Source organism: Desmodus rotundus, chromosome 1 (assembly GCF_022682495.2).
Source record: "Desmodus rotundus isolate HL8 chromosome 1, HLdesRot8A.1, whole genome shotgun sequence".
NCBI lineage: Eukaryota > Metazoa > Chordata > Mammalia > Chiroptera > Phyllostomidae > Desmodus > Desmodus rotundus.
Genome location: NC_071387.1, coordinates 209,139,156 through 209,161,608, shown reverse-complemented (window position 1 = coordinate 209,161,608; position 22,453 = coordinate 209,139,156). Strand labels below are relative to the sequence as shown.

Here is a 22,453-nt window from a genome sequence, read left to right as displayed (position 1 = left end):
GCAGGGAGCAGGGGCAGAGGCTGAGAAGCGGTATTTCTTTGCACCTATAACCTATCCTAATTATAGGATGTTGATTGTATTTCCTTAAAGAAATTAGGACATTTTCTGAGATAGAGATGTTTGATTTCTTTTCTGAAAATACTGCCTTTTTCTTCTTTAAACCCCCTTTGGAAAAAACACTTTTCCAAATTCTCAAAAGGAAAATAGATCCTGGGGACTCTTAAGGAGATGCGGTATTTGTCACAGTCCCGTGTGTGAGGGGAACGGGGACCCTTGAGCCTTCTGTGGGGGAGGGTGGCTGCCGGGGCTGTGAAACAGAAAGCTGGCTGCTGGCGCAGGACCCCCCACCCCACCCCCAGAGGTCTTTGTGGGGCCTCCCTGCCCAGGACACCCATTTCTAAGTTGATTAATAGCTCTGCTTTTGCATTTTGAAGAGACCCAACATTTTCCCATTAGTTACCTAGGTTTTCCTTAAGTCACTTAAGGGTTGGTCAATGTATTCCTAATAGCAGTTAACTATATCCAGGGGATTCCGTTTTAGAAATAATGCTACCGTCACCCGTTCCCACCCATCACATTTGCACAACAGAGCTGCACGTTTACACAGCATCAACGTGGCTGCTAAAGGTTACCCTCAACAGTGGGGAAGGGCTTTTGTCCAAAAGCTGGCAAAGGCGTATGTTTAAAAATGTTTTTTTTTCCCTCCAGCATTGCTTGTGATGATTAAACAAAATAAAAATGCAAAAATCCAAGTACCTTATTAACATTAAATTGGTTACATAAATTACAATCCAGCCAGGACGAGGACAAGTCGGATCTGTAAGGCCTGATATGAATTTCTCCAGGATTACATAAAAAGCGAGGCCCAGAAAAGCTTTATCATTCCATCCGGGTAAATGACATGTGTGTATGTGTGTGTGTGTGTGTGTGTGATGCTTATGTCCTGGTAGGAAAACAAACCCGTGTCTGGGAGGTGTTCTTAAAACAGGCGCGTTAGTCATCTATGGGGTGGGTGGAGGCGGGCGGGAAGGATGATTTCACTTTCCGTTGTGCCGCTTTCTCTAAGGTTTGGATTTTCCATCCATGTACATTTAATGTCTTTCTTTAAAAAAAATCAAAAGGAATTATTTGGGTGGTAGCATTAAGAGTCACATTCGCTTTATTCTTCATGTTTCATATTAATTTTTTTAACTGTGTGATATTTTTAAAAGAAGATCAGAATGTCTTAGAGTCCAACTTACCGTCACAAAAATACAGAGCTAAGCCGGGAGTGGAGTGAAGTGCCACTCAATCTTATATTTATTCCACGGTAAAATACCCGAATTAATTGGCCATGGTGGAGAGTGGAGGCATACAAAGACTATATTAAGAAAGAGCATTGAGGCCCTGGCTGGGTGGCTTGGCTGGTTGGAGTGTCATCCCATGCACTGAAAGGTCGTGGGTTTGATTCCCGTTCAGGGCACACGCCTGGGTTGCGGGTGCAGTCCTGGTCAGGGGGCGCACAAGAGGCCACCGATGGATGTTTCTCTCTCACATCGATGTTGCTCTCTCTCTCTCTCTCTCCCTCTCTAGTATCAATAACTGTAGCCTCGGGTGAAGATTTAAAAAGCAGAAACAGTATCAGTCTAGGAAGGAAAAAACCTTCAAGTAACGTGTCCCATCCGTCACCCTGGCTGCTCATGTCCTCAGTTCCTTCTCCAGCAGTCGAGGGGCATCTGAAGTCTGCGGTTGCTGATTAGTTTTTCAGGGATGGCGACTTGGACGGCGCTTTGTTTCTGCTTTTACTGCTTGCGACTCGCCTGGTACAGAAGCACTCTCTTCCTCCTTGCTCATGCGTCTCAGGCTTAGGCACGCTGTCCTCACTGTCTTTGCTCAGGGATCTGTGGGTGACCTCCACACTCCCCGCTTGTAGGGGCTGCGGCGATGTGTGGGAGTTGGAGAATTCCTGGCCCCCGGAGACCTGGCAGCCTGGCTTTTCGGGAACATGCCGCTGCGTGCTGTCCGAGGTCACTGATCTGGGCTGGGAGGCAGCCTCGCCAGGTAGAGAACTGGGGTCCCGAGGGGAGGAGGGGGGTGTCCTCTGTGGCCCGTGTCCCTGCACAGCTGTGCCCCAGAGTGTCCGCGTCCAGGAAACCGCCTCGCTTCTAAGCAGGCATGAAGGGGACGATGTCAACCTGTTAGCTCCTGTGGCGTTTACGTGTCACTCACATCTCAAGCCACCTGTCCCCCGAGCGATTCGTGAAGAGCGGCATCACCGGGCCCCATTCTGCACCACACTCTTGAGTTCTCCTGCTTGTGGCCGGCAAGAAAAGGGAGCAGAGCGTTTCCTCGTGGGCGACCTCCTCCGGGACTTGCCACGTTTCCTCTTGGTTGGAAGAAACTCCTCGTCTGTTAGGTCAAGGGTTTTCTACCCAGAAATTAATTATTTCTGTGACTAGATTCAATATTTGTGGGCTGACTACGTGCACAGCACCGTGCTAGGGGCTTCAGCATCCGGGAACGGGGACATCGCTGGGGAGCTCGTGTGGACTGGAGGAAAGGGGCCTGGAGAACGTGGCAGGACCTCTCGGCCTGAGCTCTGCCTTGACGTCCTGGGGTAGTTTGCAGCCTGTCTGGGTGTGAGGGGCGCTTCCCCTGCCCGTGCCAGAAGGGTCATCCCCTGCCTTGCTGGTGTCATTCTGGTCGAACCCCTGGAGTGGCTCCAGGTGGTCCCCTGACTTCTGTTTGCGTTGACAAGGGAAAAGCATTTTAACCCCCTTCTCCAGTTAAGAAACAGCCTACAGAGGACTGGTGCAGTCCCAAGCCAAACGTGTCAGACACCAGTGTGGCCTCAGTGGTCGCAGCCTGCCCGCGGTGGTCCCTACCTCGTTATGTGAATGTCGGCATCGTACAGCAGAGGGATTTGGAAGCTGACCGAATTGTCTGCCATGTTTTCCTCATCGCTTTCACTATGGAAACAAACATCAGGGAGTTACTCAGAGAGAAACATTAGGAAAGCCATCCATTGAATACTTCCTGATGTTTTACCTGAAGGCGCGGAAACTGACAGACGCCTGATTCTGAAGGTTTTGAAGATTGAAGTCGAAGTTGATGGTAAACGTCACCTGCACACAAAAGTAAAATTCATCCCTGAGCGATGCTCCATACTCGGGGCCAACATGAAAAACAGGTCTCCCACGGAAGTCGAGTCTCTCCAGTTTAATCCAGAATTTCATCGACCGCAAGCTTCCGAATTTGTAGCCGCTGTAAGTATCTGTCCACCTCCCTTCATGCCTCACCTTCGGACTTGGAAGGGCTTAACTTTCAGCTGACACCGACAAGGGCTCCCATCTCGGGCACGTCCACGTGTCTGAATTCAGCAGCTTTGTGCGGATGTGAAATTTGCTCATCAGGGGTCAGCAAAGGACTGCTGGGACCCGGGGCGCGGCACTAGGACCAATGCCGGTCAGCGTGTCCATCGGAAAAGACCTTTCCGTGTGCTGTGCGTGTTTTGGAAGGAACTGCCTGGGGGAGTCTTACTTTTTTTAGTAACGTAAAGAAAACTCTCAGATTTTAAACTCTTCCTCTAAATAGCCACCGGTTATGTCGTGATGCCTATGACATGGTGGCCCCTCACAAGGAGGATGACACTCACAAGGAAGATAGCATGTTGGGGGGTTAGCGCCAGTGCTGAGGAGGGGCTGGCGTGGGTTTGAGGAGGAAACGCCAGCTGTACCTGTTGTCTCTGCTTCAGTGCAGGGTAGCCTATGTCGCAGGCTACAGACTTCTGAGAAGAAGCAACCTGGCACGTGACTTCTGTCCCATCCACCTGAACGAGAGCAGGACACAAGGAGCCGTTAGTGTACGACGTGTGTGTGCAGGCACAGCCGTGCCGGAGGATGTGCAAGCCGCGTGGGCATTTCAGCAGCAAGATGGGTTCACACCGGAGTCATCTACTGACCCCAGGACGTGGGAACCGGGCATTGTCCAGGTGGCTAGCATGCTATTTTCATGGCTAAGCAGAACACCCAACAAGCAAGGGTCTACTTTCCCCAGACGTAAATCGTAGCTCTTATATTTCCTAAGCACACAGTAACCTCAATCCAATACTCAGAAACGCTGTCTTTAATGCATACCTTTCTCCTAATAGATTCGAACTTGGTAGTTTCACGAAAAAAACCAAAATCGTATGTTGGTGTTTGTTTATATTTGAAATAACCTAAAGACTCCTTTTTAGTTTTCTTTTCTTTTCTCTTTAAAGTAAAAAGTTGTCATTTTGCACAGAAAACTTAAACACTGAAGTCAGAACAGGTTGAGAACACTGGACCCGTTAAGTTCACACTGACTTTAAACTGGATGGAACAGTTTAAGAATTCTTTCATCAAGCAGGTAGCTAATTTGGAAAATCTTAGATTTTCCCTCCTCGCCCTTTGAAGGCTTGGTGGCTGAGGAAGGACCAGGGAGCATTCGTGGTCAAGTGCGCTCCTGGAATAGTGATCAAGCCGACCCGATTAGGTGACCTCACAGGAATGTGTCGTCCTGGCAGCTGCAGCACCGTGGCTGAGCAGCGGACTCCAACTTCCCTGAGCGAGGGCAGCTCGGAGATTCTGAGCACCGCCCAGCGGCCACGCCGCACAGGTGGCCGGGGGTTACGCCAAGGCCCCGCCCTGAGGAGAGTCTCGGGGCAGAGGAAAAGCCGCCCTGACTGTGCGGCAGAAGGGGCCCAGACACAGAGCCAGGCTGGTCCTCACGGGGTTTAGCTCGCTGGGAGCCACGGAGTCAGGACTGACAAGGGACCCCGGGAGCACGGACATCACCACCTACCGGCACGGACATGGAAGCAAAAAACAAGTTCTCTGAGAAATCCACCACAAGCCCAGTGTTGTACGCACTTTCCTTCTTGTTTTTCAGCGCTACCGAAAAGGTCAGCCTTCTGTTTTGGCTGCTGACAATGAAGGGTTGTCCTCTGTTAAAAAAGGAGAAAAGGGAAAAAGTCACTAAGGGGAAAAAGGGGCTGGTATTCAAACACTTCGTTCATTTCAAAAATAAACTCTTTCGATTTAGTTTGAATACTGAGAAAATTGTTTAATAATAAACGATTTCACTGCAAAATGATGCTGACGATAAATAAGACGCTATTGGGTTTTCTCCTTTGTTGCCTTTAATGACATTGCAGGAAAAGGAACCATCTAAATATAGATGGTTTTATACTTCTTATTGTTTTACAGCTAAGCAATGGTAGAAATTGAGATTTAGATTTTAAAGGTCTTTATCAGTTATGAATATTTCTTTTGTAAAAAACATCTCTGTAAACATTCACTTGAATAACACAACTGAGTATGTCTTTTATTTCTACATTTTACACTGAACTTTATTTTTTTAAAGATTTTATTTACTTACTTTCAGAGAGGGGAAGGGAGGAGAAACACCAATTAGTTGTCTCTCACACGCCCCCCACCGGGAACCTGGCCCACAACCCGGGCATGTGCCCTGACCCGGAATTGAACCAGAAACCTTGTGGTCCAAGGGCTGACGCCCAGCCCACTGAGCCACACCAGCCAGGGCTGCACTGGGCTTTCAAATAAGACTTACTGAGCAGCCGGCACCTGTTGGACCGTGAGCACTAGGTCAGAGATGCAAACTCCGTCTTCTCCGCAGTCCTTGTAGAAAGGGACCTACAAGGGAGAACAGTCCCAGACATGTGTGTGTGAGGAAGCACACACAGCATCATGCCATTTACACGAGGCTCGGAGCCACGCCAAGCCAAACAGTGTCTTAGGAGGATAGGCACGTTTAGCAACACGAGAAAGAAAAGTAACGATCGATGCAAAATTCAAGGAGACGACTCCCCCAGGGAGCAAGAGGAATGTGGGTCTGCTGGGGCGGGGAGTCATGCAGAGAACTTCACAGCTGTCGGTAACATTGTACTTCCTAAGGTGTTTGCTTTATTGCTCTGTATTTCTTCAGTGCATATCTACAGCCCCCCCTTCAGTGGGCCGGGCACTGCTCACCAGGCTCGGCGGGGACAGAGCAGTGGCCAAGGAGGACAACAATCTCAGCCTCCGTGGAAGTCACGTGTGTACACGCAACCAATTGTATTTCATTCAGAAAATTAACAATTTAAAGGCTGTCTCCTAAGTATGTGTCAAGCAGCCGTGAGTGTGAAGCTCACTCGGAGTGAACTCGAGGCTGGGCGGCCGTACTTACGCTGAAGACCTTGGCGGTCTCGGAGTAGGCCTCGAGGGCGGGGCTGGAGCCCGGGGATGCCAGGCTGATGTTCACGCACAGGTCCAAGGGGCTGACAATATCCGAGGGCTCCTAAACACACACACGTGTGCACACAAACAAAGTCAGGTGATTAGCACATGGAAGCTTTAAAACAGGGGTGTCCCACCTTTTGGCGTCTCTAGGCCACACTGGAAGAAGAAGAGTTGTCTTGGGCGACACATGAAATACATCATGGCATGTAATCACAAAAGAATTTCCTAACATTTTAAGTAAATCTACGATTTTGTGCTGGGCCACATTCACAGCCGTCCTGGGCTTCATGGGACCTGCGGGCCACAGGGTGGACACCTCTACTTTAAAACAAGAAAATGGCCACAGTCTTGTGAATTTTCAAGACTCTGGCTTCTTCCCTTCCCTTCTGCCCTAATTCTGCTCTCCACCTCCCCACTACTAAGAAACCTAAACACTGGGGTTCAGTAAAAAGCAGAAACAGCAATTCTTAGTGAATCCTCAGTAATCTCATCATGTGTGCAGAGAGGATCACAGATGTTTAGAGGGTGTGTCCAGTTTTAATGCTCAGAAGGCCCCCATGTCAGTGTCTGGCTCTCAGGTCATTAGCTCTGGCCTTCCCACTCCTACTGCCAAGGCCAGGGCGTCCTTACGGGTCCTGAGCAAACGTTTGGAAGCGAAGGTGATGGCCTCGCAGGGACAGTGCTCAGGGCTGGCTGGCGGGTGACAGAGAAGGGTTCCCGTTCTCAGTCAGAATCTAACTCTGCTCTACAAGGCCGGATCGAGGGAGTGCCCACATCCGGAACCAAGCCCCCCAACTTCCGCTCCAGCCGACTGTTAGGAGCTGCTCTCCCCTTGCACAGGTGAGCTGATGCACATCTCGGTCCGTAGTCACAAAGCCAACAGCACCTGGTGCACCCTCTGCACCTGGCCTTCAGTGTAGGGGGTGGGGGCTGGCCGTGCTTCCTGGGCCACTTGGTTTCTGAGGCACCCTGTCTAATGAAAAATGTAAAAATGCCCAAACGGGGTTGTGAGTGTCGTCTAGCAATCCTCTCGCAAACACGCTCCCCGTCCTGGTCAGGAGAGAACCTTGCACCAATGGTAAAGACCGAAACCCGACTTTGCCTTTTCCAGAGAAGTGAGCATTTGGTACCAGCTCTGCTCACAGCAGGGGCCCCTGCTGTCCCCAGCCCTTTGGAGGCCCTACTTCAAGGAAACGCTTCCTCTCCTGGCTCAGGAATGGCACACACGACAGACCTCGGTGTTGGTATCAAATATGGTGTCAACGGAAACACTGTCTCCTAGCGACCAAAACAGCCTGCAGCTTCTGCAAACTTTTCACACTAGAAGCCACGGAGTCTCTGCATGAACGGCCCAGCTGTTTTGTTCCCTGACTACGGGTGGTGTGTTTCATTAGATACACGTCAGCTCAGGGAGGGGAGAGAATGGAAACTAGCCTTTTTCCCTTTAAATGACCGATACAGTTGGGCCCTGAACAATAAAAAGGTCCAGGCCTCCGCAGACAAGGGACCTCTAACTGGAGCCCTGCACAACTGGTGTCAATGCATCTACGCATCCACTGGATGTTTTCTCAGCTTCTGTACTCAGCACCCCTTGTGATGTGGCCTCTGCATCACCTGTCTACACTAGACATACCTGGGGGTGCCCCTGAAGCCTGCATATTCCTTGACTTTCAACCCCCAAATTTCTGGAGGTGAGGACCCAGAATACGCATTGTATAAAAGTTTCCTTGGCAATTCTTATGCGTCTTACACTCTCGGACAACCACATTGTACAAGAGTTCTTAAACAGCTCTTTCAAACATGGTTTCCTGAGTAAATTACACTTCCAAACAATTATGTGGTTTCCAGGGGGAACTATTCATATAATTCATAAAGTACATTTCCTGTTGGAAGTTTTCTCCTCTTGAAAAGCATTTTCCTATTTGGGAGATTTTCTAAATCCATTTGAGTGAGAGTAAGTATGGCCTAAGACTCGAGCCAATCATTTTGACCTGAGACTCTGCCATCCGTCACCTTTGTTAATCCAATCGAGGAAAAAAACAATTGAAATTGTTCTTTTCAGCACCTTAAAAATGAAGACACTTTTTCCACGACAGGAAAAATGTCAAAATAAAACTTATGGCCAACTAAACCTCCCTGTTAAACACCTCATAAAGCACTCTGTCCTTGATGTCTTTCAGGACCTTATATTTAGCCCTGTTTAGCATCCCCAATAAAATTTAATGCTACTAACTTATTAATAATGGAGTGTGGCCATGTATACAAGCACAGGAAATACGCATCCTGTTCCTAGAGCAGAAAAGCTCTCGTTAGAAAGACAGGCAGTTTCTGACTCATCAGTTCCCACTTCAGCCGGTCCGCAGGGGCCAGACCGAAGGAGAAACAAGAGCAAGGGAAGACGCTGAGGCCTCACCTGTATGTTGATGATGAACTCGGAGCAAGTCTGCGCTTGACCGACGACCACGTTCTTCTGCAGGGCCCTCTCATTGTTTTCCCGGAACAAGCCCCTGGGGGTGACTCTGGATGAGTACAGGTCTGCGTCAATTGTGATGTTACACGTAATGGCTACAGTAAAAATCACGAAAAAATGTTATTAACAGACTTTTTCAAAGGAACAAGCATCCCAGTCTTATTGTGTCTTATCGGATGAAGCCTCGGTGATGAGAAAATATTAAAATGGTCTTTCCATTGATGGAGGGTGAGCCGTGGACAGCCCATGACATCTGCGATTCCAGCTCTGGTGACGTGCGTGACTGTGATTCAAAGAGACGCGGCTGGGAGCAGGGGAAGGACAAGTGGAGGCGCCACAACCTGCTGGGTGACGCTGGCCGAGTTACTCCCTCACCCTCTGGTTTCCAAACATCTTTGGAATATGATGGCACAAAAGGGGAATAAACAGTTATTGAGTGCCCACCATGGAACGCATTCTTACGGGTTGCCTTGTTCAAGTTTTATGACACACCGGGAAGGAGGCATCGTTACCCTACTTTTCAGACAGTGAGCAGGATGAAGGGGGTGACACAATTCACCTCAGTTCACACAGCGAGGGCACAAGCAGAAATAAAGTCCGGGTAGGTCGGGAGCCAGAGCCCCGCACACTCTCGCTGTCTCTGCCGGTGTGAGGAGCCACTGCCACCGGAGGATGAGCTGAGGCACCGCAAGGAAGCGCGCGTGGTGCCGGGCGTGCCCAGTGCTCTCGTGGGGAAAGGCACGCAGCCCGGCAGTGATGAGGTGCCAATCAGACAGACTTGGTTTGCATCCTCCTTCCGCTCGCACAGCTGTATGACTGCAGGCAGTGTGTTAAAGCCTCATCAATAGAATGGATACTGACACTAACCCAGGGAAAAGGAAGTGGAAAACCAATATGATAAAAACTGATGTCAGAAGCCAATGTCTAGCCCTGGCTGGTGTGGCTCAGTGGATTGAGCACCAGCCTCAAAGGGTCACTGGTTTGATTCCCAGTCAGGGCACATGCCTGGGTTGTGAGCCAGATCCCCAGTGGGAGGAGCACGAGAGGCAACCACACACTGATGTTCCTCGCAATCTCTTTCTCCCTCCCTTCCCTTCTTTGAAAGGAAAAAAGAAGCCAATGTCTAACCTATCACCATCTGAAGTCTGCTGACCGCATGTCTAAAGTCAAGAGATATCCGGCACTATTCATAGCATCGACTGGGGTTACTCAATCTCATTTTATTGCTGTCAATATTTTAAAGGTTGAGTAGACTTCCAAAAATGTTAATTATAGATGTTACCTTTAGAAAATCTATTAGAAGTATTGCATAATTTTTCCTGCTCCAACGACTCAAGGAGGTTAGCAAAGAGGGATAACACAGGAAAGAATCAAATGAACTAAAAATACATGCTAAAAATAATGCAAAGGAAAAGCAATGATGAGGTGGTGACTGTAGCGAGGACCAAATTAGTACACATGTTGACAGTGTTCTATTTTCTTTTTTTTCTAGCCGTTTGGTAAAGGCGGTGCGGAGGCTCAGAGGCAGTACGGTAACTTCTTATTTCATTAACCTTACACCTGCCGTGTGAGCCTGACGCAACAAATAATAGAGATCCCAGGCTTCATAGATCCACACGTTAAGGTCGAGAAGACGGGAGTCATGTCGTACATACTGCGTGTCTGCGTGCCCCGGACGGCATCAGGGAAGGGGGAAAGGTGCCCAATAAATAGTGAGACACCCAGAGATGCCAGACTGCATGCAGGAGAGAGCAAAGTCTCTGAGGGGAGGGACCCTCTTCTCGCCTGGAGAGATGACCAGCCAGTCGTTGCCGCCACCTAACATATTTTCCAAATTAATCTTTGAGACGGACTCTTCCCGCAGCTGTACTGAGATATCACTGACTTGTGAGAAACTCTGTGTATGTTTAAGGTGTAAAGTGTAGTGACTTTGTATCCATGTATATTGCAAAACGGTCGGCAGCGTAAGTGTGGCCGACACACCCATCACCTCACAGTCACAGCTTTATCTGTTGTGGGAATTGCCCCGTAGACAATGAGTACAGTACTGCTGAGTACAGTCACCAGGCTGTATGTTACTTCTGGCCACTCGGTGTGCATGCACGGAACACACGTTTGCGCAGGTGGACGTGCAGGCAGAGCTCGGTCTGCGTTTGAGTACTGAAAGGAGTGTGCCAGACAGGTGGGAAAATGGGGGAGTATGGAAAGTGTGCCAAGAACTGAACCGAACTTCTGCTTCATGTTCTTAACCTCTATGTTGGCAAATAGCCCACTTCTATATTTTCAGTCTTTATGTTGGTTTATTTGTTTACCACTGAGTGAAATACCTGTAGAACTACTGGTTTCTAACGTTTAGAGCTGGAGACTGATGCAGAGGGAACAGAACACACGGGACAGCAGCAGATGAGAGGTCATTCAACCGAGCGTGAAATCAACTGCTGCACGTGTGGGTGCCCAGGTGCCGCAGTTTGGCGGGGGGGGGTGGGGTGGGGGTGGGATGAGGGGGCGATACGGGGTGGGGGAAGACGTGAGAGAGGAGGCGGGACCCCAGCCAGGCCCTGAAAGATGCCTCGGCCAGTCCGAGAGACGATGACAATGCCTGCTCACGAGTGCCCACGGGTTTCCTTTCTGTCCCCTGCTAATAACACGTCTCTGGCTTCTACTCACTTCTCTGGATTATCTAGAAAACGGAAGACACTGGGCGAGAATTATGTGTCTCTTGTATGGTCTGTCGCTATTTCATGCTCATTGATTCCCGAAGAGTGGCAATAATGTCGGGGACTCATACTGGACACCTCTAGCTGGACCATGGCGCAGCCCACAGAGGCGCCTCCCTGCGCGTGGGCTGCAGAAAGGGCAAGCGGGGCGAGCCCAGGTTTCTGGGAGGGGCCCTGGGGAAAGAGGCACTCGAGGGGTACAGTTGGGAGGCCCCGTGATTATGTCATAGCGACTGCAGCTCCGTGCAGCAGATTGCCACCTGTGGAGATGACGGAGGAAGGTCACTCAGTGGTGTCCAACCTTCTGGTGTCCACACATCGAATACACAAACTAATGAAAGCTGATGAGCAAAAAAAAGGTTTTAAGTAAATTTACAATTTTGTGTTGGGTCACCTTGATAGCCACCCCAGGCCGCATGCAGCCCACGGGTCGAGGGTTGGACACCCCTGGAAATCTTCCAGCCTAATTAGCCCTTTCCAGGCACCGCACGTGTGTGGCAATTTAAGCATCTGCAAGTAAAACCCTTATTTCTTTTGGTTCGTGAACTCAAAGCATGAGTTGTACTCAGGACTAAAAACCTTTAAGCAAACCCATCTCCACTCAGATTCTTTCACGTCCACTCACCCACTTGGTTGTCCTGCTTAGCGGGTCTGAACTTCGCCCCGAAGCAGAGTCTCAGGCGCACCTCGGCATTCTTGTTGGACAAGGTGATTTTTTCTGGTGTGAAGGAAGCATCTATAGACACGTCAGCAATACTCTGCGACCTGGAAGAAAGCAGGTAAACGGCCATGTTGCTGAGGGCCACCCGGGGGACCAGGGCCACCGTTTCCCAGTTATTGTCCCCACCGCTGTCTCAGCACTTCCGCCGTATTTTATATTGGAAAGCTCTAAGATGGTGGTAGGGATCATGTTTTTTGTTTTGTTTGTTTTTATCCTCACCCGAGGACATTTTTAGAGACAGGGGAAGGGGGCGAGGGGAGAGAGAGAGAGAGAGCAATGTGAGGAACATCGATTGATTGCCTCCTGTCCACACCCCGACTATGGATCAAACCCGTAACCTAGGTATGTGCCCTGACCAGGAATTGAACCCGCAACCTTTTAGTGCACGGGATGATGCTCCAACCAACTGAGCCACACCAGCCAGGGCCACCTGGGCAAGGTGCTGCCCGTGAGCTCTCTGAAGGGCTCTCCACACACACGGCCTCATTGCTTCTACTGCAGGCCTACGCAACGGGAAGGACTTATGTCATCTCCACTTAGTAATGGAGGGCCTGAGACACAAAGACGTTTGTGACTTCACTGAGTGACAGGTAGTGGGAAATAGTGGCACGTGAGCCATGACAGCCCCCGGCATCCTCATTGCTTGCGTGGTGGGATTTCTACTTCACCGTGATGACCCCTTGTGCACCCCTTTAACGATTTCCAAAGTAGTGAGGAGACATCGATAATTCCCCTGTTCCTAAAAGTACTCCAAGAAGACATAGAAAATATTTTCTCTTAATTTCAGGATGTGAATCCATTGAAAAATTATTTTGATAATTTATCACATCTCTATCAGGCCCCCGATAAGCAGTCAGAAAACATCTCGTAACCAATGCAGCCTGCCCACACGCCTACACGGCCTGGAGTGTCTAGCGGAAGGTTTTCGGGGTCACGCTCTCAGAAGCCGAGCACTTATCCCAATAGAAATGGCATTGATTGAAATTATTTCGTACGCTTGTTTTATAAAAATTATTCTCAGGAAGTCACCCAGAAAAACCAGTCTTGGCACCTTATAAGAATGTGACCACAAAATGCCATTAACCTAGCTTGACTAAACTTCGATAAGTGGATTTCATGTGTCTTGACCGTTTTAAAGAATCAAATTCACCTTCCAGGAGAAAGGTTCGGCCACCGCTGGCTACACGAGCCCAAGCGCGCGAGCACGGTGGGACGGGAGCCCACGCAGATAGCCACAGGGTGACGTCCACTGGATTTGCGAGTCCTTATTGCTCGAAGTCAGTCATATAATTACGTTATCACGCCCTGCATTTTCCAATGGTATGCTACTCTTAACTGATTTAACTGACTTTATTCAGTAAATGTTTTCTTATTTTTGAAGTCTTATATATGATCCTCGAGTTTTATTTTTCCCCATGAAGATTTCATTAAAACAATGCTTTAGAACCACAGGTGGGACCCTGTAAATGGTGTTATCACACTCAGAAACGACACCACAGCCCGTGTAGTCTTCGCTCCTGATGTGTTTGGACACGGAAGCACGCTTTTCAACAGAAACACGTGAATGAAAGGGCTGCACTCTGCTTCCCTGGGGACTCTCGATCAAGCCCTTGGTTTCTCTCTGATTCCATTTCCTCACCAGCCCCACATACTTACTTTTGTCCTTGAATCACATGGCCCTTGAATCCCTAATTGTCCCCCGCTCTTTAGCTCCTCCTGAGTTCAAGGAGAGGTCACTAGACCTACATAATGGCTTCTTGTTGGTGACTAATAGTTTTGAAAGGTGCCTCTTAACCACACGAGTAGTAGCTCTTCACTCCTGTGGTCTGAGCGCTCGGCGTGTCTGGACCACTCCCAGGAGGCTGTCCGGCTGTGGACTGAGTGAGGTTAGGCTGCTCGGGGACGATAATCTCAGGGACCCTGAGTACCGTTTCCTGGGCTTTGTCTGTGTCATGCTTGTCTCTGCTCACCACAGTGAGAAGAGGCACTGGATGCTGCTATGACGCGAGTGGTTTTTATCTGCCACCAGGGAACACACGCTCCTTCCTCTACGCCAACCACGACACCTTGGTGTCCTGGCATGTCGGACAGCGCGTGTGGTGTTCCTGCGTGACCAGCACAGCAGTCTGCCTGCTTCTCAGGCCCTGTGTCGGCCTGCTGCTGCGTATCCGGCTCTCCCCGACTCACCAGAGCTGCACGACATGCCCGAAGGCGCCCACGGACACGTCGGTGATGGAGTCCCCATTTAGGTCTCCGTAGCCGTCTAAGGACCTGCCGAAGAACTGCAGAGGGCTCCGGAAGGCTCTGTCAGACCCCAGGATTTTCTGAAAGGACATGGGTGACGTGAAATTAGTGGGCGCAGCCACTGAAACGGACAAAACGGCAGCTGCTACACAGCCTGTCACCTTCTCTACACAGCCACGCCCAGGGGGCCTTGGTCTCCGTACAATGCCATTGAGTTTTCAGGCTCTTCTTATCTGATCTGTTTTTCACTCCTGCAGCCATATTTTCATCAAAGAAACAGCATGAATCTTTTAACATAAAATCACACACCAGCACGATGCAGTGGAGGAGCAGCGGCCTGGGAAGGAGCCGATCAAGTTCAAGTCCTGAGTCCAATCTGACCTCACTTCCTTCAGGTCTCCACTCCAAGGTGCTTCTCCTCCCCGTTTTAAACACCTGATACCTTCCATCTCCAAACACGTATTCCCTGTTTCATTGAAAATCTTCCTTCTCATTTATTACTATCTGGAACTCTCTACCTTATTTATCTTATTTTCCCTCTGTCTTGTCCACAAGACCGTGTTAATAAGATCTATGCAGAGCAGACATTTGGCTGGGTCTCTGCAGCATCTGCAAAGTCTAGGACACTCCTGACCCCTGGTAGCCGCTCACTGAGCCATGACCGAACGAGGGAATAGAGCTCTAAGATGAGAAGGGCGGCACGGGGGCCCGCACAATTCCGTGTTGCTCTGGCACAATGATACCTGTGCGTGCACGAGACCCACACCTCACCTGGGAGCACTTGGTGCGGATGGTGCCCTCGTGGCCGTTGTAGATGTACACGGCGCCGGAGTCGTGGTTTTCCAGAGGTGCCCCCACGATCACGTCGTTAAGGCCATCCATGTTGATGTCCGAGAGAGCCGCGATGGCCGAGCCGAACCGAGCATTTTCGACGCCCTCGGGGCCTTCCAGAAACCGGTGCCAATTCAAAACACCCTTGCCAGGGGAAAGGGCAGGGTTAAAGCAAGCCTGACAGCTTTTGCAATAAAAATTCACAGCAAGTGATGGCCGAGCCAATGTGCAAACTGGTAAACGTGGTGAGGGCTGTAAACCTCGAACTCAAATTCTCCAAACATGACAGGAATTTTCAGCAATAATTTTCGTAAGTAAGGCCATGGGATGTGGGCTCACAAATCAAGGTGACAGGAGAGAATTCTCCTTCACGACACAACCTACCTGAAACATCCATTCCTTTATCTCCTTTTCCCTCAATATTAACATCTTCACCTGTTTCTAACCTCGTGATTTAAAATTTTTCTGGTGGAAATGGAATATTCTGAATAAAATTAAGGTACAGACAAAATAAAATACAATATCTTAATTTAGACCTTCACATAAAACTTCCTGAACAGTGGCATAATTACAATGGTATGGGAAGTGAGCAATGCGAATGTTAATATCCCACGTTAAGAAACACTAAATAATCCCACCCGAAGAAAAGCCGTTTCCTTGTAAAAGGCGCAGATGTTTTTTCAGATTTTGAAACCAAGAATGGAAATATTTCACGACTTTGCAAGAGAGCAACATTCGTCACCACGAAAGTGGATGAGTGCTGACTCGTCCTCCTCTATAATCATCCGCTAGAGATCAATTTGCTGCTACGTTTGCAAAGTATTGGATCTTCTCGCCTTCAGCAATTAATGATAATTCAGAATAGTCGACAAGTAAGAAATATTTAAGAAACTGAGATTTGGTAAATTTTCAACCGAGTAGATATGCCCTTTCCTTATTAAGTGCTCAATTGCATGTTCTTTATATTATTTAGAATGGTTTTAATTGCTTCTGCTCAAGAGCTAGTTTTACATTAATCTAAATAAATAAGTCAGGGCAAAATATCACATCAACTGACATAGCGTTTACTGTATCAACAGCAGCTTCTCTTTCCCACCCCCTCTTCTCTGTGGTCGTCTACTTGTCTACGTCACTGCCTGTATGTGGATGGATTCAGAGAGCGCTGTCTTCAGGTTGGAAAAACTGTTTTCTATGTTAGAGAATCAGCATTTTTATGAGTTTTATGTGCAAGGACCGGGAAGTTTAAGAGTTGGACATACACCTACCTGTTACACTAAGCAGTGGAATTCCCTGACTAAATGAACGCAGGAGGCACCCAGGATTATATGGAGGTTCCCAAAGTGCCTGGCATAATCTGTCCATTTCAGGTAAAAAGTTAGTAAGATTATTTGGAGCTGTTGTCATTATTTCTTTACAGCAAAGAATAATTGGATAAGATATTTGGAAAATACACAGATGTTTGTATGTGTGCACGTGTGTGTACTTAAAAAATGAAAGGCACTTATAAGGACTTCATTTGTATAAGAGAATACATATTCAAAGACTTCTCATGGAAGATGCCAGTGCGTGATCCATTAAGCTCTACATTAGTGTAATTTTTTAAAGTATAACTAAACAGTGACATTCTCAAAATGAAGAAATATAATCCATACTATCTGTGAAAATCATTATTCAGTAATAATAGATTCTCCTTGAGTAAATGCAAAAATGCAGATTAACTCTTGTTCACCAACAGTAACACAAGTAAAGCCAGTGTAGTGGCTTTGTTACCTTTGTGATAGTAAACAGGTAGACCCGTCCTTCCTCCTTCTTTCGGTCGTTCATGTACATGGGCGCACCCACCAGGAGCACGTCGGTCGCGCCGTCTCCATCCACGTCGACCGCGCACAGCACGCTGCCGAAATAGGAGCCGATCTGGAGTGGGAAAGCACAGCAACCTCAGGACTCCTGGATTTGCATACTCCTAATGTTACCCTGACCTTTTATTTCCTCATTCGACAAATGAAAAGTGAGCGTTTACTCCTTGAAAAGTGCTAGAAACCTGAAGATGGGAAACATAGTCTCTTCTCTCAGGTTGCAACACTATCACACACTTGGCTCTTAAAGCACGGGAACCACCAAGAAACCACCAAGAAAATATCTTTAAAAATACAGATTCCTGAGACCCTTTTCTAGGGATTCTGAGGCAATGCCTGGGTTGTGATCCAGAAAACAGCATTTTTATAAACACTCTGGGTGTTTCTGATGCTGGTGGGTCAAAGGCCACACTTAGCGGACACTGCGGGCGTGGTCTAGAGAAAAGGGGAGGAGGAGAGAGAGGTGGGACAGATGCTGTGCGTCCATGGAAAAACATATTACGATAGAGGGGAGGAGCACGTGTCGTGTGACTGGAACGCAGGGAAGGCTCCGGAAGATCAAGTATCACATGCATGGCATCTTAAAAGACACGAAGGGGTTTTCTAAGTGAAGGGGGCGGGGGCACATGCGCGAGGTCAGCGTCCACGGGCTGATTGGGGACAGGAGGGCCGTCGCTGGACAGATCGGGATGGGAGGGATAGAGGGAGAGAAGGTGAGAGGAGACAGGCCAGGAGTCCGAATGTTCATCCCATTCAGCCCCCCGTCCAGCGTGTGCCCCCAGAATACCTCGGAAGCTTGGAAATGAGTAAGAAGTGATTTCTTCTGCAACACTTTTTTTTTCTCAAAATAAACGCACCCTTTTAAAAAATACTAAAGAGGAGGAAAAAGTATGTGACCAAAACTGGTTTGTGGTCAAAGAAGTGGAAGACCCAGGTCTTCTTAGTCCTGGAAAATCCAGAGAGACCATGGGATTGGAATTGCCCCCACGGAAGAGAAATCTGCACGTGGTCGGTTGCTCCCAGGCAAAGGAGAAATTTCCGGCGGCTGGCAGAGACCCGTGATGCTCATCACACATAGGGGCCTAGGCCACGGGTTGGAACTGCTTAGGAAGGAAACGGGAGTCTGTCCGCTCGCCTCTGCTCCCATGGGTCTTGCCCGAGACAGGTAGGGTTGTTTGATTACAAACTGTCACACATCAGAAGAAAGCGGCCGAGAAGAGAGTCACTTTTAGTGAGCTCGAAGTGACAGGGCCCCACTCCCTTCTTATTATTTCTTCTCCAAATCCTGGGCACCTGGTAGGGGCTTGCCTACAAAGCAGTGGCTGGGTGCCCGTCGTCACGGCTAAATGACGCCGAGGATTATTAATCGGGGGTCAAGAATGTGGAGGGGCAAGCAGCCCAACTGCATCGGCTGTGAGGCCAGCTGGGACTGGGTTTGAATGGCAGCTCCACCCACGAAAGTTATGTGACCTGGAAAGCTAGTCAACCTCTGCGGAGCCTGTTGAGAGGAGGCGGCAGGTCTCAGCACTGCTGTGAAGATTTCAGGGATATTCAAGTAAACGCAGACGGCAGAGCCACAGGGCAGGCCCTCAGGGAGTGCCAGTCTCCCTTCCCACCACCTCCCCACCTGCCCCGTTCTGCCTACGATTAATGTCACCTGTTAAATAATGGACTCTTTACCTGGTCGCCTCTGTGAGCCTGAACCACGGTGACATTGCCACTCTCGTTGACACGGTATAGCACTATCTGGCCGGTATAATTTGCCCGAGGAGCACCCGCGACGAAGTGGACCCCCTTTCCAGTAGAGATTGTGGCCACAGAGTAACCTAGGAGAGACGGAGTCACAGAGTAGTGGACGGCCCGGACCGGCTCCGCTGGCAAAGGTGACCAGAGGCCCTTCGCTGTGAGCTGTGAGGCGCAGCTCCGTGTCCTGGGCCTGCCACCGAGGGCACGTCTAGCTGTTTCTAAGATGAGCTGCTCCTGCCCTTTGACCAGGGGCACTGCCCTGCGCAGGCGGGACATCAGACTCTACGCTCTGGGTTGTCCCCACCAGCCACTCATGAACTTGGCCCACAACCAGTGTTTCTCTAACGAGTCACCAAATGGATTAAAAAATGGAAAGGTGCAGGGTAGGGAGAACATGGGCTTTGGAGTCGGACAGTCCCCACTTCCAATTCTGGATCTGTCACCTTTAGGCAAATCATTAACCGCATTGGCTCTCAAAGGCACAGTGGGGTCAATGAGACCCCCCTCCAAGGGTTGTTGGCAGGGTTGAAATGTTCACGTAAATTTCTACTGGCAGCTCAGGAGCTGCCCCAGAGTCGGTGTTCAAAATCGGAAGCGGCTTATCGTAGGAACAGAACACTGAGAATTCTGAGCTTATGTAAGACTGTCACTTGCTGTATTGGCTTTTAGGAACCATTTCCATTGTGGAGAAACACAGGGATAACACCAGCCAGAGAGCTGGAAGCGATCAGTGAGTATAACACAGGTTTCATTAAGGAGGTACGGGCGGAGGTCTGGTTGGAGACACAAATACTGCGTACTAAAAGAATCAGTAGGTGACAGTTAAGGGCTGTGATGGATTGACCCTGAGACCCCACAGGGGGCTCGTTGAAGGGGAGAGAGCGACAGGGTGCAGAGCCCCGTGCTGCCATGCCTCACCTAAGTAGGAACTGTGGTTCCTATCTTGCAGAATCTCCTCGAAGGCTTCCTTAGGGAAGATCAGGTGTCCGTGAGATGTCTGCTGAACTACAGTTCCACTCCAGTCATAGGCTCCGACGGCACCCAGCATCAGGACATCCTAAAATGTTGGAAGAACGAAGAGTGAAACGAATCTCCTTTGAAGCATAAGAATCCAGCACAGGCGAAACGTTGAAATCAATTGTCTAGGCTTAAGGAAATCACACCTAAGCATGATGAGGTGATACTGCACAAACGCTTGTCGATCTATCACAGAACTGTTTTTTCACATATTTGTGCTGGAAAACGAGCCTTGCCATGGCCATGCTCCCTCAGGCTTTATTTGGTACGACGCATCATACAGACAAAGCTTTATAATAAGCCATAATCAGGAGGAGCACACAGCCATACCCAGAGTTCCACCGAAAGGCACACGTTTGCAAAGCCTGAACAGTTGTGAGCCTTTGGAAAGGAGTCAGCAGGGAGCCTCCAGTCCCACGGATTCATATGAGAAGCTCACGGTGGGGTGCAAGGCAGCTTGAGGAACAGGAAATGCGGCCCCGTCATCTCTCTCCTGTCCCGTCCACTTGAAAATAGCACCCTGTACAAGTCACCCTCAGTCCCGGCCAGTGTGGCTCAGCTGGTTGCAGCATCATCCCATAAACCAAAACGTGGCCAGGGGGATTCCTGGTCGGGGCACATGCCTGGTTGTGGGTTTGGCCTTCGGTCTGGCCTCGTACAAGAGGCAACTAATCCGCGTTTCTCTCTCACATCGATGTTTCTCTCCCTCTCTTCCTCCCTCACTCCCCCTGTCTCTAAAAACAAACAAACAAATAAAATCTTAAAAAAAAAAAGGCACCCGTAGCTGCGACAGTCCATCTAATGTAAGGGAATTGCCGCAGCTCAGCCCCGGTGGGGGTGGGCGGAGGAGACCAGCTAGCCTGGCTGGACTGCACCCCGTCCTGAATATTCAAACCTGTGAGTCCTTGAAGAACACAGGGTTGGTCGGGATGGGATTTATTATTTTTAAATTTTTGATCTTACATATTCAGAAACATTTTGAATTGAAAAATATGAGCCATTGAAAAACAGCAAATCGGGGAATGCTGGGTTTGAGACCAGAAGACCGTGAAACCATGTGAGTATCGGTCATAAATCTGGAACTCGGAATCTGGGGAATGGCCAGGGGCTTCGGGGAGTGTCCAAAGACTTCAGGAATTCATGTTCATAGTTCTCTGTGGGGGGCTCATTCACAGTTCCGAGGGAAGACCTGTGACTTTTATGAATATCTCTGATGACTGGTGACCCAGAAAGAGTCAGCACCTTTACTTCTAGGGAGAAAACAGGCTGGGTCTCTGGCCCAGTCCCCTGAGTGCATACTGCTTCCTGAGTATTTCTCAGCGTCCCTTCCTCCTGCTGCAGCTCCCCTCACTTCCTGAGCAGACCTAGATTCAGGGGCCTGGGAAATGGGTGTTTCTGAGCGCAGCCTTCCCTGAGCTAAGAAGCCATCCCACCGCATGCTTTCCTAACTCCTTCCTTTTCCAAGTGTTTCCTATCTGCTCTCAGAGGGAGACGAGACAGCAACTCGGAACTCAACAGGGACGGTGGTGACAGGGATCTGTGGTTTTAACAAACTTTTCCACTAGTTCATTGGTTCAAAGGAAATTCCTGCAAAGCTAATACCCTGAATTAACATAGTGCCTGGTCCCTGGAGCACTCAAAGGCTTTCTTGTACATGATCATTTTTTTTTTGTTTTGTGCATGCAAAATCCCTGTGAAATGAGGAAGGGAAGGCATGATTAACCCTTCGTGTTTAGGTGGCAAGTCGGCAGCACAGAGAAGCTCAATGACTCTGACTGGGAGTGAGAACTGTTGGTGGTCACAGGGGGCTGTTTTTCCCAGGGGAGGGGCATGGCTACGGAGCTCACGAGGGTCGGGCTACATGACACCGCGGCAGGAAGTTACACGATGTACACACGTTTTCTGGAGCGTAATCTGCGCTGAATCCCACTTGTGACATTTCCATCTGGAACTTATCTCCTCCTTGAACAGTGCCTGGGAAGTGGCAGTTTCAAGAATTAGATCACTGTTCTCAATTCTAAATCGATTCTTCAATCACACACACACACACACGCACACGCACACACACACGCACTCCCAAGGTTCTGAGGTTCACTCACAACTACAGAGCTGGCAATCCTCAGTGTTCCTACGGCAGAGCTTAAAGTTGTCATTACTCTTGATTACGTGTGACCACACTCATGGACAGGAAGTTTCGGATAGCGAAGGGCACTCAATATAGGGCATGGGGGAAGATGGCACCTGAGGCGGTGGCCTTTTAGAAAACAGCCTATCATTACAAACTAAGAAACTCTCTGCACTCTTAGCTTTAAATATTGGTACTAACATTTACTGAACAACAATAAAAAGAGTTTAATTAATTAAAAAATAAGTAAGTAAATAAATAAATATCAGAACTAATAAACGCGTGCCCATCTCAGGTGGCAGGTGATCCTCGGTGTCCACAATGCTGGCAGGTGCCGGGGTCAGCCTGCAGGGACCGGCAGTCAAGACTGAGCAGGAATGTAACCCCCTGGGGAGTTCGACCTAGTTCAACATGTGTGGTGTTTCTGACTCAGCCCTGGGGGACTCAATTAGTACTCATTTCCACACATTGTGGTCAAAATGGGTCT

General features: G+C 49.1%; 1 protein-coding gene across 1 annotated transcript in view; it reads right to left on the bottom strand.

Annotated features, from left to right (window-relative positions):
• ITGA2 (integrin subunit alpha 2) overlaps window positions 1-22,453 on the bottom strand; it is a 78,015-nt gene that overhangs the window by 12,452 nt on the left and 43,110 nt on the right. The window contains exons 10-23 of the mRNA XM_045204840.3: window positions 21,739-21,815; window positions 19,743-19,881; window positions 18,759-18,904; window positions 16,993-17,136; window positions 15,163-15,366; window positions 14,335-14,471; window positions 12,052-12,191; window positions 8,653-8,804; window positions 6,187-6,297; window positions 5,572-5,654; window positions 4,804-4,945; window positions 3,716-3,808; window positions 3,028-3,104; window positions 2,865-2,948 (exon numbers count right to left, since the gene is read on the bottom strand). Coding sequence (XP_045060775.2) covers window positions 2,865-2,948; window positions 3,028-3,104; window positions 3,716-3,808; window positions 4,804-4,945; window positions 5,572-5,654; window positions 6,187-6,297; window positions 8,653-8,804; window positions 12,052-12,191; window positions 14,335-14,471; window positions 15,163-15,366; window positions 16,993-17,136; window positions 18,759-18,904; window positions 19,743-19,881; window positions 21,739-21,815 — 1,729 coding nt within the window. The remainder of the gene's footprint in view (window positions 1-2,864; window positions 2,949-3,027; window positions 3,105-3,715; window positions 3,809-4,803; window positions 4,946-5,571; window positions 5,655-6,186; window positions 6,298-8,652; window positions 8,805-12,051; window positions 12,192-14,334; window positions 14,472-15,162; window positions 15,367-16,992; window positions 17,137-18,758; window positions 18,905-19,742; window positions 19,882-21,738; window positions 21,816-22,453) is intronic.